The sequence below is a fragment of the Ovis aries genome, chromosome 3 (assembly GCF_016772045.2).
Source record: "Ovis aries strain OAR_USU_Benz2616 breed Rambouillet chromosome 3, ARS-UI_Ramb_v3.0, whole genome shotgun sequence".
In the NCBI taxonomy this organism is placed as follows: domain Eukaryota; kingdom Metazoa; phylum Chordata; class Mammalia; order Artiodactyla; family Bovidae; genus Ovis; species Ovis aries.
The window spans coordinates 103,657,736-103,671,790 of NC_056056.1; the positions used below are offsets into that span (position 1 = coordinate 103,657,736).

A 14,055-nucleotide genomic window follows, 5' to 3' on the forward strand; every position below is an offset into this window, starting at 1 on the left:
CTGGGCTCAGAGAAAGGGCTCGAGCATCCAGCTCAGGATCCTTCCTCTCCAGGCCGGGCTCTTGTGCACAGCCCTCTCCCCTCAAACACACCCCCGAGAGAGAAACAGACACCAAGGAGGGAGGAGGTGTGGGTGACGCTCAGGCCCTCCAGAGGCCTCACTGTAACCTGAGCAGAGGTGTGCACTCTGAGGTCACCCAAGGGCATGCAGTATCCCTCAGGATGTGTAATGGGCCCTCTCTGGAACTGGTTTGGAGCTGACCAAATCTTCTAAAACCAGTCCAAGACCAGTGAAAGAGCCTCCTCGAGGCCAGAAATTCACAGTGATGCTGGCTACTTCACCACTCACCCTTTCCAGATCCCTGAGCGCCTGGGAAAAGGCTGGGGGATATCCTGATGGAGGCCACTGGAAACAGCGTCCGGGGCTGTGATGACGGATGCTTTCCTGCTTCCTTCGGTGATGGTGGAAGGGAAGGGCTTCCCAGGTGGACGGCTTTGATAACCCTCCTTCAGGAGGAAGTGGAGGGAGGAAGTCCTTTTCCTCTGTCCCCACTCACCTCGGTCCCCAGGCCCCCAGATCCCCGAAGGGAGGCTGACCCAAGCTGTTTCATTTCCCCCCTGTGGGTTGACGACAGCTCCTGACTGCCTTGGAAGTTGGCCAAGCAGTGTGGACTAGAGAACCCCACTGTGAACCCTGGGCCCTGCTCCTGGGGAAAAGGCAGCCTCTGGTGAGCTGGAGTTAAAAGGAAGGGGCACCATGGCGGGTAACCAAAACACGGGGTCAAGGGGGCCCTAGCTATCTAGATAAGACTCCCAGATCTGTCTCTAGGGCCAGCGTGAGCTGCCAGTGGGTCCTTAGGGAACCTGGCGGCTGGAGGGGGGAGGGGGGGGCAGGTGGTGCGGCATTTAGTCCATCTGCCTTTTCTTGGCCACAAGCAGTTAAACAAATGGGGTAAGTAAGAGGGTCTGTGAAGGCCTAAGGTGTGAACCCTGGGCCCCTTCCATACGAGTGTGGTCAGTCACTTCAGTTGCACTGAAGTACAACTTTGCACTTCAGTCCGACTCTGCACGACCCCATGGACTGTAGCCCCGCCAGCCGCCTCTGTCCATCGGATTTCCCAGACAAGAATACTGGAGTGGGTTGCCATGCCTTCCTCCAGGGGATCTTCCTGATCCAGAGATCCAACCCGTATCTCCTACATTGGCAGGCAGATTCTGTACCATCTGAGCCACCAGGGAAACCCTCATTTTAAAGTATGAATCACGAGCAAACAGGCATGCAGGAAACTTTACCCCCTGCCCACCCACCCACGGAAAAGGCGAGCACTGGAAAGGAACAGAATCCAGCAGGAAATGAGCAAGGTAGAAAGGGGAGCAGGCGAGGAGCATTGGAAAGGGAAGAGCTGTGTGATGAGGAACCAAGAAGCCCGCCTTGAGCTACAGAAGACATCCCTGCCAGTGAAACCAAACCCTTCAGAGACTTTCCCCTGGGGCCAGTCTTGCAGGTGGGGCCAGAAGCTCAGGTCTTGGCCTGGTAACCCTCACACCTAGAGGTGAGAAAAGACAGCAGAAAACGAAGTGTCTGTCGCCTAAACATCGGGATATCCCATAACTTAGTGGAAAGATGGGATCAGGAGTCTCAAAGCCTGATTTAACATTCTGACCTTGCTAGTTATCAGTGTGACTTTGGGCAGGTTATGCCTTCCTGCCACTCATCTGATCTATAAAATGAGAGAAGCAATGCCTACTTTGTAAAGGGTGGTCGTGAGGGCAGAGTGAAGGCAGGTTGCAAAGTCTAAAGCACAGACCCAAATATGAGGGTACCCGCCTATGGATTTACCTGCCCTTAAATTAAGGAAGCAAGGTCTAACTGGGACAAGGGGGTCGCACATCTTCTCCCGCCCTGTCAACTGGAACAGAGCCTTCCCTGCCCACCCCTGCTGATTCACTGGCTCACCCCCTATCTCCAGTATCTCCAGGGCCTCAGCTTTTTTTTTTTTTTTTTTCCTGGTGCAAAGGAGCTGGGAAATGCTGTGGCCAGTGCAGGAGAAGGGGCCTTTATGTATACCAGCAAAGACCCGATTGTTACTGAATCCAAACTGGGCTGCTTTTCCCAATTATCTCCACTACTCTTCTGGTCTCTACTTTTTCTGATGCCAAGTTTTAACCCAGAACAAAAGCTCCTGTCGGGACTGATTTATAATCCAGATCTGCTGACAAGGCCCTAAAGGGTCCCTCCCCTCCAGGGCTGCACCATGCTTAAAGTTACCACTCAAGCCACTGGGCCACCAGTCTCTCCACCTCTGCCCTTTGTCCCTAGCTAGGAGGTGGCATCTGTCTCCAGGTCCCAGTGGGGTAGCCTCCCTGGGGTTCCGCTGTTCACCGGCCCAGCTCAGAGGACTAACTAGCTGGCAAGGAGGACAGCCCAGCACAGCCCAGGAGGCCAGAGCTACAAGGTACTTCTAGGAGCGGCTGTGGGCAGAGGCTCGAGACCTCCTCCAGCGAGGCTCCCCTCAGCCCCTCTCATCTGAACATCAGGGCTCAGGTCACTTGCTATTCAGCCTTCTAGCGGCACCAGGAGGAGTCATTTCCTGAGGGTACGCTCAGCACAACTGGAGTCGAGGGTGGTTTCACCTGGATCAGGACGAGGGGTCGCTGAGCGGGTCCCTTCTGGAGCCTGAGAAACAAGAGGCATAAGGTCTCCGGAGATTTGAGGCGGGGGTGGGGGGGGGGGGTGGGGGTGGGGTGTCCGTCTTCCTGGCTGGCGAAGTCCGTTCCGGTCTGATCGCAGGGCTCAGTGGGAGTTGAAGAAAGGAAACAATCGGGGGGCCAAAAGACCACTCTGGTGCGCCCCAAAGAGAAGCCTGGGATACTCTCCAGGAGGTGGCCCGCCCGCCTTCGTTCCAGTAGCCATAGCGTGGGGAGCCTCTTAGACCCCTTCCCGAGCCGGGCTGCCCAGCTCGCACGGTTGGCTTAGGGGGACACTTCGGAAAAACCGGGTGAGTCCGACACCCGCCTTGCTAGGGCCCGATGTCCCTCCCCCGCCCCACCTCCCGGCGCGGTGGCGCAGATCTCTGCCGGGGGGCGCGGGGCGGCCTGGCTCCGGGAAGGGCGGGGGTCCGAGCCCCCAGCCAGGGAGCAGGGAGGCGTGCGGGTCGCAGCCCCCTCCGGGGCGGGCCTTCGCGTCACGCCCCCGGCCTCCGACGACATCCCCCACCCCGCCTGACGTCAGGGGGGAGGTGGCGGAGAGCCTCGGCAGCGGCGGAGAAAGAGCCGGCGCCCGCCGCGGTGGCGCGGGGAGCCCGAGCCCAGGGGCGCCGAGCCGAGCCGGGCCGAGGGGCGGTGGCGGAGGGGCAGCGGAGCAGAGCGGGCAGGCGCGCGCGGGCGGGCGGGCGGCGGCGCGCGGGCAGAGGCGGACCGTGGTCGGAGCCGAACGCGAGGGCGGCGCCCAGAGATTCGAGCAGCGAAGAAGAGGTGAGTGAGGCCGGGGTTGCACGGGGCCAGAGCCAAGGGGCTCTCCGGGGCCGCCGCTTTGTCCCCAGACTCGAGCAGGGGACGCTACACGCGCGAGGGACAGGGTCTGGGGGCGCAGGGAGGGGCGGCGGCGAGGACAGCTGTCCGCCCGAGCGCCTCCCTGCGCCTCCCGCGGGCTGCTTCGCGGGGGCTCGGGAGCGGGGCTAGTGGCGCCCGCAGCCCCAGCGTCCGGAGGCACGGACTGGCCGGGCGGGGGACGGGGCTCAGGGTGCGGGGGGTCCCTCGTACTGTCCGGTCCGCGCCCGCGATCTTTTCCAGGCCCCCGAACTGCCCCCGGCTCCCCCACCCCCGACGGAAAGTTTGGGGCGGGCTTGGACGGAGGCCGATGTTGTGAGATCGGATTTCCCTGCCGCGGCCCCCGGCCGCGCGCCCGCTCCGCTGGGGAGGCGGGCTGTCCTGGAAAGTCAGGCTCCAGAGCCGCGCCGCCCAGTCCCCGCCTGGAGCGCTCGCCCTGCAGCTGCTGGGGCGCCGTCCGCGGCCCGCCGCTCGGGGTGGGCAAGGGTGGGGGGCGCGCCGCCGGGACCCGCACCCCTCTACACACCGCCACCCCCGGGGCTGCCCGTTTCCGCCGCCCTGGGAGGAGTAGTGCCGGCAGAGCCTCGGAGCGCGCTGGGGGTCCGGCCTGGGCCTGGGGTAAGGAATCGAGAGAAGGCTGGGAGTGTGTTGGGGGGACGGGTTGAGGGGTGAACGCATCCCCGCCCCCCTTCACCCCCCGCCGCCCTTCCCGCGCTGGGGAACTGGGCCGACAGGGGGCGTCCGTCGGTCGGGCTCCGCCACGCTCCCAGCGCCTCCGCTTTGTTTGCATTCAAATCCCCGGAGCTGGGGGAGGGGAGAATCGCGGGGAACCCAGGACAGGGTCCCAACTGGACCCTTTGCTTTGGGGCGAACAGATCTTCAGCTTCTGTGTCTCTGTGCCCTGGAGGGCCGAAGCAGTGGAAATTAATCCAGATGGCCTGCCCGGCCGGGGTCCCGGCGCGATCCCTGAGTTGGGAAGGCTCATCAGACCCCGGGAGAGCGCAGCAGGCGCTGGCCCTGCTCCGGGCGCCCCCGCGGTTCAGGAGGAACCCCCCGACGCTCCCCGCCAGGTCCTTACTTCCCCCCGCCCCCGCCTGAAAGCGCCGCAGAGAAGATCCCTGATGAGACCAGAGATCTGTCCCGCACCCCTCAGCCCGAGGGCTGGTGTCTCCTAGGAGGCTGTGCGTGGAACAGGATGAAGCCCCGGTCTTTTCCACGCCCATCCTATTCCACTTCCTGCCTGCCTTCTTGGGCAACAAAGGGGCCTCGGGAAGCACGGGGCCCCTCCAGCTCCCGGCCCCACTTCAGCCCTGTGATGTGGAACGGGGTTTTGGGCTCTGCCCGGCTATTGTCTGCGCTGGGGGAGGGGAGAGCCTGGACCGCGACCCCCGCAGGCCTGATGCACCGAGTCCTCTCTGGGGGGCTTTTCCTACCGCCTGCCCCACTTACAGGTTCATCCCCTTTGGGCTGGCTGGAGCCCCAGTAGGGCCAGGTCCTGATCGCAGAGGTTATTTTAAGAAATCCTTCCAATCTGTCAGGCCCGAGTGGGGGAGGAGGGTCCTCTCTTTATTTTCTTAAACAACTTCCTGTAGAGGAAAAGTGGGGGCGGGCCGGAGGATCTTTGAGTGTCCACTCTTGCAGCTGACTCAGCTCTCCCCGTCCCCTCAGGGAGACCCCATGGTCCTTTGGAAGCTGTGGGGAAGAGGCCAGGTGTGGGAGGGGACGAGGTGGTGGCTCCCAGGGCTGAGGCGGCGGGGGGGAGCCCTGGGCAGGCCTGATCAGACCTTCTGTCCAGTCAGTGGCTCCAGGCACGGCCTGTGCGGGCCCCCTTCCGGTCTGTTCTCTCTGGCTATGATTCTGACCCTTTCTCTTCCCCCAGCAGGGCAGCTGGCCCGAGCTCAGAGCCGGGGCGTGTGCCATGGCCCCACACTGGGCCGTCTGGCTGCTGGTGCTGGAGCTGTGGGGCCTGGGCCTTGGGGCTGAGGTGTGGTGGAACCTGGTGCCCCGGAAGACGGTATCCTCTGGCGGTGAGTGCATGAAGGCTTGGGAGCAGAAGGCCAGGAGGGACTGCTGGGGGCAGAGGGGTGCTAAGGAACTGCCTTCTGGAACGTCTGGCTTTATTCTGCAGTTGGGCTTAAGGCTCTCATGTACGTGACACAGCTTTCTAAGAAATGTGAGTGAGTGGCTCTAGGAACCCAGAACTGGTCGTCCAGGCCAGGATCTGGGGTAGCCCTCCTTACGCTTAGGACCTGGCTGCCTTGTTATCCAAGAGTGATCATTCTGTGCCTCTCTCCCCACATCTCACTTCTGGAATTGTCCCTAGCACTGAGAGCCTAAAGAGAGAAACCTGAGCCAAGATAAGCACGAAGCAAAGGGTGTTACCACCCACTCCCAAATCTTCAAGCTCTGTGCCCCCAGGAGCCCCCTTCGCAACCCTGATCCTGATATGATAGACTCCCCCCTTCTGCTGACCTGAAACTCGTGCCATCTGATGGCCCTGGGTGGGGTGTGTGCGTGTGCACATGCTCCTGTGGGGGAGGGGGTCAGTGGCCTGACAGCCCTTCTGTGCACACACGCCTGCATGCAGAGGTGATGTCAGGTGTTTGTATCATCCCTGTGCTCTGGGGACCTGGGATGAGCTCACCTCCCACAGGCTCCTCTGTGCTAGCAAAGCCCTCCCTTGCTGGTCTGTGTCTGGGCCCATCGTTGGCTCCAGACACTAAGGGTGGTTTAGGGGGACCCTGAGGACAGTCCAGCAGCTATTTTGGGGGTTGACATGGGAATCCTGTGGCTACATGAATGTCGTAGCACCCTGCTCAACGGATGGCAAGAGGTCTCCCCAGCCCCAGGCTGCAGCACTATCTCTGGTCCCCAGCCTCTGGTTTACCCCACCCTCCCTGCCCTGGTCTCCACATTCCATGGCCCGCTCTGCTTGTACCCCTAGCAGCCTGCATTTGGGACCCACTGGAGGGAAGGGTTCTCTGAGACAAGGAATGCTCGCAACTTCCGTCCATCCTGCCCAGCTGGATCAGGGGCCAGGGCAAGGCTGGACCCTGGTGGGGGCAGCGGGCAGCAGAGCAGAGAAGGACGCAGCGGCGGAGGAAGCGGGGGCGGGATGGGGAGGTGGCTGCTGACCCTGAGAGTGAGAGCCACCAGGCTGATGGTTTCCTCTGGCCGGAAGCTGTGGCTGAGATTTCCTTCCTTCCTTCCTCCTCTCCAGTCCAGATTTGCCTCCCTGGGTGGGGAAAGCCAGGGAGGCTTGGGTGGAGCTGTCAGAATCAAAAGCCTATTCAGAAAATGCCCCTTATTGCTGGTCAGAGGAGCTTGGCTGGCATCTGCTTGTGGGATGCTGGCTCTAATGTGCAGTGACCACTGTATAGAGGAGGGCTAATTCTGGGGGAGAGGGGATGCCTGGAGTCCCGGGAAGGTCCACTCACCCCAGCCCTGATCACTCCGGCCTTGTCCCTGCAGAGCTAGCCACGGTGGTGCGGCGCTTCTCCCAGACGGGCATCCAGGACTTCCTGACGCTGACCCTAACCGAGAAGACGGGGCTCCTGTATGTCGGGGCCCGGGAGGCCCTGTTTGCTTTCAGCGTGGAGGCTCTGGAGCTGCAGGGAGTGGTGAGAGGTTGGGGAGCGGGAGGCACACAGGGGTGAGAGAAAGGACCTGGGGGCTTCGCTTGGACGGGCTGTCCCCTGGGCTTGGCCGCCCCCACCCCATCCTCCCTGGTGAGCATGTCGCTTCGCCCGCAAGTCTGCAGCACTCGCTGGGACCGCTGTGCTGGGGGAGCGGGGGCCCTGGTCCTCTCTGGAATAAGCTCCCGGAGAGTGGGGACAGTGTCTTCCCACCCGGAGTCCCCATGTTGCTGCCACGAGCGGTGCTGATGACACGTGCGTGGTGTGCGCCTGCAGCGATGCTGATGTGTCCCCTCCCTGTCCTCAGATCTCATGGGAGGCGCCAGTGGAGAAGAAGGCTGAGTGCATCCAGAAAGGGAAGAGTAACCAGGTCGGCTCTCCGGGACCTGCTGGCGGGCGGGGGGGTGCATGATGCACGCTCTTTCCGCTCCATCCCAGTGGTGGTCTGGGTCCCGGGGCCCTGTGTTCCAGGCACTCAGACTAACAGATGCCTCTCTGTCCCCAGACGGAGTGTTTCAACTTCATCCGCTTCCTGCAGCCATATAACACGTCGCACCTGTACGTGTGCGGTACCTACGCCTTCCAGCCCAAGTGCGCCTACATTGTGAGTGCTGCGCCCCTCCCCCAGCCCCCAGGCCTGTCCCTGTTGCATCCTCATGGCCGTGTCCCCTCCCCCAGGACATGCTCACCTTCACCCTGGAGCGGAGCGAGTTTGAGGATGGCAAGGGCAAGTGCCCCTATGACCCGGCCAAGGGCCACACCGGCCTCCTTGTGGGTGAGTGGCTGTCCCACTGCAGGTTGGGGGTCCCCAGGACTTGTTCCCGCTCCGGGACCACGTGGCCTGGGTGTCTGCACCTCGCTTCTGCATGGGCTGACCCCGTGTCTCCTGTAGACGGTGAGCTGTACTCGGCCACACTCAACAACTTCCTGGGCACGGAACCAGTCATCCTGCGGAACATGGGGCCCCATCACGCCATGAAGACTGAGTACCTGGCCTTCTGGCTCAACGGTGAGCCCTGAGAAGCCAGCTAGGTGTGGGAGGCACCTGGAGGGCCCGATGTCTGGGCTGACACACCTCCCCTTCCCCCCAGAACCTCATTTTGTGGGCTCCGCCTACGTCCCAGAGAGTGTGGGCAGCTACACGGGGGACGACGACAAGGTGTACTTCTTCTTCAGTGAACGCGCTGTGGAGTACGACTGCTACACCGAGCAGGTGGTGGCCCGCGTGGCCCGCGTCTGCAAGGTATAGACCGCCGAGGCGGGCAGCTCTGGGTGCCCGGCAGCCCAGCAGGGCTGACCGGCCGCGGTGTCCCCTGCCGTTTGCCAGGGCGACGTGGGGGGCGCGCGGACGCTGCAGAGGAAGTGGACCACGTTCCTGAAGGCACGGCTGGCGTGCTCCGCGCCCGGCTGGCAGCTCTACTTCAACCGGCTGCAGGCGCTGCACACGCTCCAGGGCGCCTCCTGGCACAACACCACCTTCTTCGGGGTTTTCCGGGCGCGGTGGTGAGCTGGCCAGGAGCCCTCGGGGGCGGGAGGAGCGGGCCTGTGGGTTAGGGCTGGTTGATGGGGCAGGCCTCTCGGGGAGGTCCTGGGGGTCAAGCAGGACGTTGGGCTCCTGCCCCTTTCACCACCCCTCCGTGAGAGGTGCCCCCAGTGGCACTTTGAGCTGCCACCACATCACGTGTGGCCGTGGCCTCCTTGGGCTCGGGCCCTCCCTTCCCGTTGCGCGCCCTGCGCTGTGGGCACCCAGCTCTGACCCTTGGGGTCCCTCCTTTGCTGTGACAGGGGCGACATGGACCTGTCAGCAGTCTGCGAGTACCAGTTGGAGGAGATCCAGAAGGTGTTCGAGGGGCCCTACAAGGAGTACCACGAGCAGGCCCAGAGGTGGGGCCGCTACACTGACCCTGTCCCTAGCCCGCGGCCCGGCTCGGTGAGTTGTCCCAGGCGGGGACGCGTGCACCTTCTCTGCTCTGGTGCCTTACCCTCTGGGCTGACAGCTGCCCCCCAAACCCTGCCCACCCCCCAGTGCATCAACAACTGGCACCGGCGCCACGGCTACACCAGTTCCCTGGAGCTGCCCGACAACATCCTCAACTTCATCAAGAAGCACCCGCTGATGGAGGAGCAGGTGAGGCCTCGATGGGGCCGCCCCCTGCTGGTGAAGAAGAATGCCAACCTCACCCACCTGGTGGCGGACCGGGTCACGGGGCTCGATGGGGCCACCTACACGGTGCTGTTCATCGGCACAGGTGGGTACGGATGTGGCAGCTTAGGGCTAGGCAAAGGCCTGTGTGCCCGAGGCAGGGAGATCCAGACACAGCCCCACCCCAGGACCCTCCTGCCCTTTTCTTGACACCTGCTCCCCCCAACTCCTACAGGAGATGGCTGGCTGCTCAAGGCTGTGAGCCTGGGGCCCTGGGTTCACCTGATTGAGGAGCTGCAGCTATTTGACCAGGAGCCTGTGGAGAGCCTGGTCCTGTCCCGGAGCAAGGTAACCATCAGGCCCCACCCACCGTGTCCCCGCATGGCCCCCAGGGGCGGCGAGATGCCCGAGAGGGGAGCCAGAACGCTCGTGGAATCTGCACTCTGCGGGCACCCTATCTTCCATACAGCCTGGTCCTGAGGGCGCTTAGCAGCTGTTTTCAGGCCCCTCAGGGGGCTGTGCCACCGCCCGCCCGGCCTCATGCCACTTTGGCTCCTGACGCCTGCGTGATGCCTTCTTGCCTGCCATCCCCAGCCCCAGCGTAGTTAGCAGTTCCCTGAAGTGCTGCTCGAAGCTTCCCTTCCCCAGCGCCTCTCATCCCTTGCCCAGCGCTTCTCGTCCCTTGCCCAGCCCCTCTCCTCCCTTCCCCAGCCCCTCCCGTCCCTTCCCCAGCCCCTCTCGTCCCTTCCCCAGCCCCTCTCTTCCCACATGTCTGTGGCACTTCCACATGCTTGGCGCTTCCCAACTCTGGATGCTCAGGTTGTTCCCCAGAACGTGGAATCATGGCAGAAAGAAAGCCTGTAGTTGCAGAAACACACAGATTGGCTATCTCCATTGAAACAGGAAAATGCCTTATGCTTTGCTGGTGCTATTGTGAGGCTGACGGGATCTGCGGAAACTGAACTTCCTGTGCTATTTATACTATTCTGGAGCTGTGCGTGTGTGCGTGTGTGTGTGTGCGCGCACGTGTGTGTGTGTGTGTGTGTATATGTGTATGTGAGAGTGAGTGAGTGTGTGTAAGAGTATGTGTGTGTGCATGTGGGGGGGACTGTGTGTGTGAGTGGGTATAAGTGTGTGTGTGTGTACATGTGTGTGTGAGTGTGTGTACGTGTGTGTGAGTGAGCAGGCACAAGGATACCTCTCAGCCTCACAGGTCTGCTGTTCCTTTCTAACAAGGTCACAGCTGTAAGGGGCTTAGGATTGCTCCTGGCTTATAGTAAGTCCTCCGTGCCTGCCAGCCCTCAGATTTCCCGCTCTGGGACGTGAGCACAGCCCGCTTCCTGCTTCGGCCCGGCGCCCTGGCAGCCATCCGAGCCCCCGCCCGGGCCGTGCCCGGACCTGGCTCAGTCTCCGTCCTGTGCTTCTCTGGCAGAAGCTGCTCTTCGCGGGCTCCCGCTCCCAGCTGGTACAGCTGCCCCCAGCCGACTGCATGAAGTACCGCTCCTGTGCCGACTGTGTGCTCGCTCGGGACCCCTACTGTGCCTGGAACGCCAACAGCAGCCGCTGCGTGGCCGTGGGCGGTCACTCCGGGTGAGGGGGGCTTCTGCATGTGCGGGGACGAGCGGGGAGGGGCGGGGAGGGGGGCTGGAGCCGGGACGCTGACGGATCCCTCTCCTCGCACCAGGTCCCTGCTGATCCAGCACGTGACAGTCTCGGATACCTCGAGCATCTGTAATTTCCGGGGCAGTAAGAAAGGTGAGCTGTTGTCTTAGCCCTCCTTCCAGGGTGTACGGGCCTCGGGGGACCAGAACCGGGGTGTCATTGTCCTCCCTTGGCCTGGGCGTCTTGCACCCCACTGACTCTCCTTTTCTCCGCCACTACAGTCAGGCTTACGCCCAAAAACATCACAGTGGTGGCTGGCACGGATCTGGTGCTGCCCTGCCGTCTCTCCTCCAACCTCGCCCACGCCCGCTGGACCTTTGGGGGCCGCGACCTGCCCGCGGAGCAGCCCGGCTCCTTCCTCTATGATGCCCGGCTGCAGGCCCTGGTGGTGATGGCTGCCCAACCCCGCCACGCCGGTGCCTACCACTGCTTCTCGGAGGAGCAGGGGGCCCGGCTGGCTGCTGAAGGCTACCTCGTGGCGGTGGTGGCTGGCCCGTCGGTGACGCTGGAGGCCCGGGCCCCGCTGGAGAACCTGGGGCTGGTGTGGCTGGCTGTGGTGGCCCTGGGCGCTGTGTGCCTGGTGCTGCTGCTGCTGGTTCTGTCCCTGCGCCGGCGGCTGCGAGAGGAGCTGGAGAAGGGTGCCAAGGCGGCCGAGAGGACCCTGGTGTACCCGCTGGAGCTACCCAAGGAGCCCACCAGCCCCCACTTCCGGCCCGGCCCCGAGACGGACGAGAAGCTCTGGGACCCTGTGGGCTACTACTACTCAGATGGGTCCCTCAAGATCGTGCCTGGCCACGCCCGGTGCCAGCCCGGCGGTGGGCCCCCCTCACCGCCCCCCGGCATCCCCGGCCAGCCCCTGCCTTCTCCGACACGGCTCCATCTGGGAGGTGGCCGGAACTCCAACGCCAACGGCTACGTGCGTCTCCAGCTGGGAGGGGAGGACCGCGGCGGCCTCGGGCATCCTCTGCCCGAGCTCGCCGACGAACTGAGGCGTAAACTGCAGCAGCGCCAGCCGCTGCCGGACTCCAACCCCGAGGAGTCCTCAGTATGAGGGGGCCCCTCGGGCGGCGGCCTGGGAGGCACGGCTCCCTACGTTTTTGCACAGGCACCAGCTACCTCAGGGACATGGCATGGGCAACTGCTCTGCCCGGGACCGCCCGGCCATGAGGACCTGCTCTGCCAGCACGGGCACTGCCACTTGGTGTGGCTTACCAGGGCACCAGCCTTGCAGAGGGCACCTTCCTCCTCTGTGAGAGGCTGTGGATCACAGACGCGTGGGACCCCAACAGCCAAAACCTTTCAAGGCAGAAATTGCAGATGTGGGTGTTTGTGTACATATGTGTGTGAATGCAGATGTGTGCACCTACGCCTGTGCGTGCGTGCGTGCGTGTGTGTGCGTGTGTGTGTGTGTGTGCGTGTGTGTGAGAGGCAGTCTTCCTGTTTCTGTCGAGTCTTCCCTTGGCCTGGGGTCCTCCTGGTGGGTCATTGGCGCTATGAAGGGGAAGGGGTCGTACACATTGCCTCCCCTGCCCCCACCTGTCCCCAGTAGGGGGCAGCCATGTACATATGGGGGTGGGCCGGGCAGGGTGCTGTGCCCCTTGGGGGGAATCAGGGCTCTGGGGTGGGGCCTGGTCCTGCTCCCAGGGCTATGAATGTGTTCAGGGTGGGGGGAGGGAGGTGCAGCCTCCTGTGTGTTTGGGGGGAAGGGTTGGGAGGGGCCTCCCACTTGGCCCTGGGGCTCAGTGGTGTTTTATACTTGTCCTCCCTGGCAGGGCTGGGAAAGGTTGTGTGTGGGGGGGAGGGGGGGAGGCGAGAGGGGTGGGCATGCTGGGGATCTGGCATTTCCTCTCCCAGCCCTAGGAGGAGGGCTCCCAGCAGTGTAACTTATTGTGTCCCCGCGTATTTATTTGTTGTAAATATTTGAGTATTTTTATATTGACAAATAAAATGGAGAAAATGAAACTGTTCCTGTCACGGAGATAAGACACTTGGGCTGAAACCTTCTGAGTGCCAAGAGGGAGGCTCCCTGTGGGCTGAGTGGGGCTGGACCGGCCCCCTTCCTGCTTGTGCCCCTCTCTAGAGAGGGGTCCAGAGGCCAGGCTCCAGTGTTTTCCCACAGTGGTGGGTTGGGCTGGGAACCAGACCAGGGCCACAGCCTCTGGGGAGCCAACCATGGCTTCTGGCCAAAGGGAGAAGTCGGGGCTTAGGGAATAGAAGCAGTAGAAGGGGAGGGGCCTGGCTTCCCAGTACTCTGGGAAGGGGAAATGGGAGTGGGGGCCTGCGGAGAGGAACTTCCTAGAAGCAGCTTAAACTTGTGCGGACTGGCTCATGTGAGGATGGGGCTCCCCACCACTTTTAAGGGAAGAATGATTACTTTCAGCCTTTACCTGCAGGAATGTTAGTCTTGAATGCTTCAGATAACCATGCAATATGGAACTTCCTCCACTGCCACAGGTAGGCACCAAGCCCCTTTGCTTTAGGAAGGAGCCTGTCCAGGGCCAAGATATTTTTAAGAAAACCAGGACCTAGCCTGGCTTCTGTAATTCACGCCCACACACAGGCAGTGGAAATGAAGAGTCCTCTGTACCCTTGACCAGTCTAGGGGACCTGCTGCGGCTGGAACAAGCTCCTGCTGTAATAGAGGCCTGGCATCTGCTGATCTGAGCAGCTAGTTTCCTGCATGGTCAGTAACCCACAGCGGAAGGAAGTTCATTCAGTAAATTAGGTGCCCACTGGGGCGTGACGGTTCCAGTTTCTTTTCCCTACCCACTCCCCCCACCCCGCCCTACCCCGGGCCTACTTGCAGGTGGTTTCAGGAGCCAATACAAGTTGTGACCATCTGCCTCCCATGGCGTTTCAAGAAGTGGGCAGCAGGGACAAGAGGAAGGAGGGGGTCTTGGCCTTTCAACTGGTCAGCGCGCGGCCGTGGGGACCCATCAACCTGAGTCCGAGATGGTGAGGGAAAGAGGTGGGGAAGGGCCTTGGGGCCCGCCTGGTGACCCCCGACCCTGGGGATCCCGGTGGGACCAAGAGAACCTGGAGGGGGCCACATACAAGGCCGGCTGCC

General features: G+C 62.5%; 1 protein-coding gene across 7 annotated transcripts; it reads left to right on the forward strand.

Moving 5' to 3' along the window:
• The first annotated feature begins 2,795 nt into the window (after nt 1-2,795).
• SEMA4C (semaphorin 4C) lies at nt 2,796-12,950 on the forward strand. 7 transcript variants are annotated; one of them, XM_060413963.1, is made up of 15 exons: nt 2,796-2,998; nt 5,431-5,575; nt 7,020-7,168; nt 7,491-7,553; nt 7,689-7,787; nt 7,862-7,958; nt 8,076-8,192; nt 8,275-8,426; nt 8,511-8,686; nt 8,969-9,113; nt 9,210-9,432; nt 9,562-9,674; nt 10,759-10,916; nt 11,011-11,081; nt 11,210-12,950. In XM_060413963.1, exons 2-15 carry the CDS (start codon nt 5,467-5,469, stop codon nt 12,037-12,039), a joined length of 2,502 nt encoding a protein of 833 aa, XP_060269946.1. In that variant the 5' UTR covers nt 2,796-2,998; nt 5,431-5,466; the 3' UTR covers nt 12,040-12,950. The 7 variants fall into 7 exon arrangements, with proteins under 7 accessions (XP_060269946.1, XP_027822887.1, XP_027822888.1 ...); XM_027967086.3 differs by lacking the exon at nt 2,796-2,998 and adding an exon at nt 3,230-3,473 and having other exon boundaries at nt 5,428-5,575; XM_027967087.3 differs by lacking the exon at nt 2,796-2,998 and adding an exon at nt 3,230-3,473.
• The last annotated feature ends 1,105 nt before the right edge of the window (nt 12,951-14,055 follow it).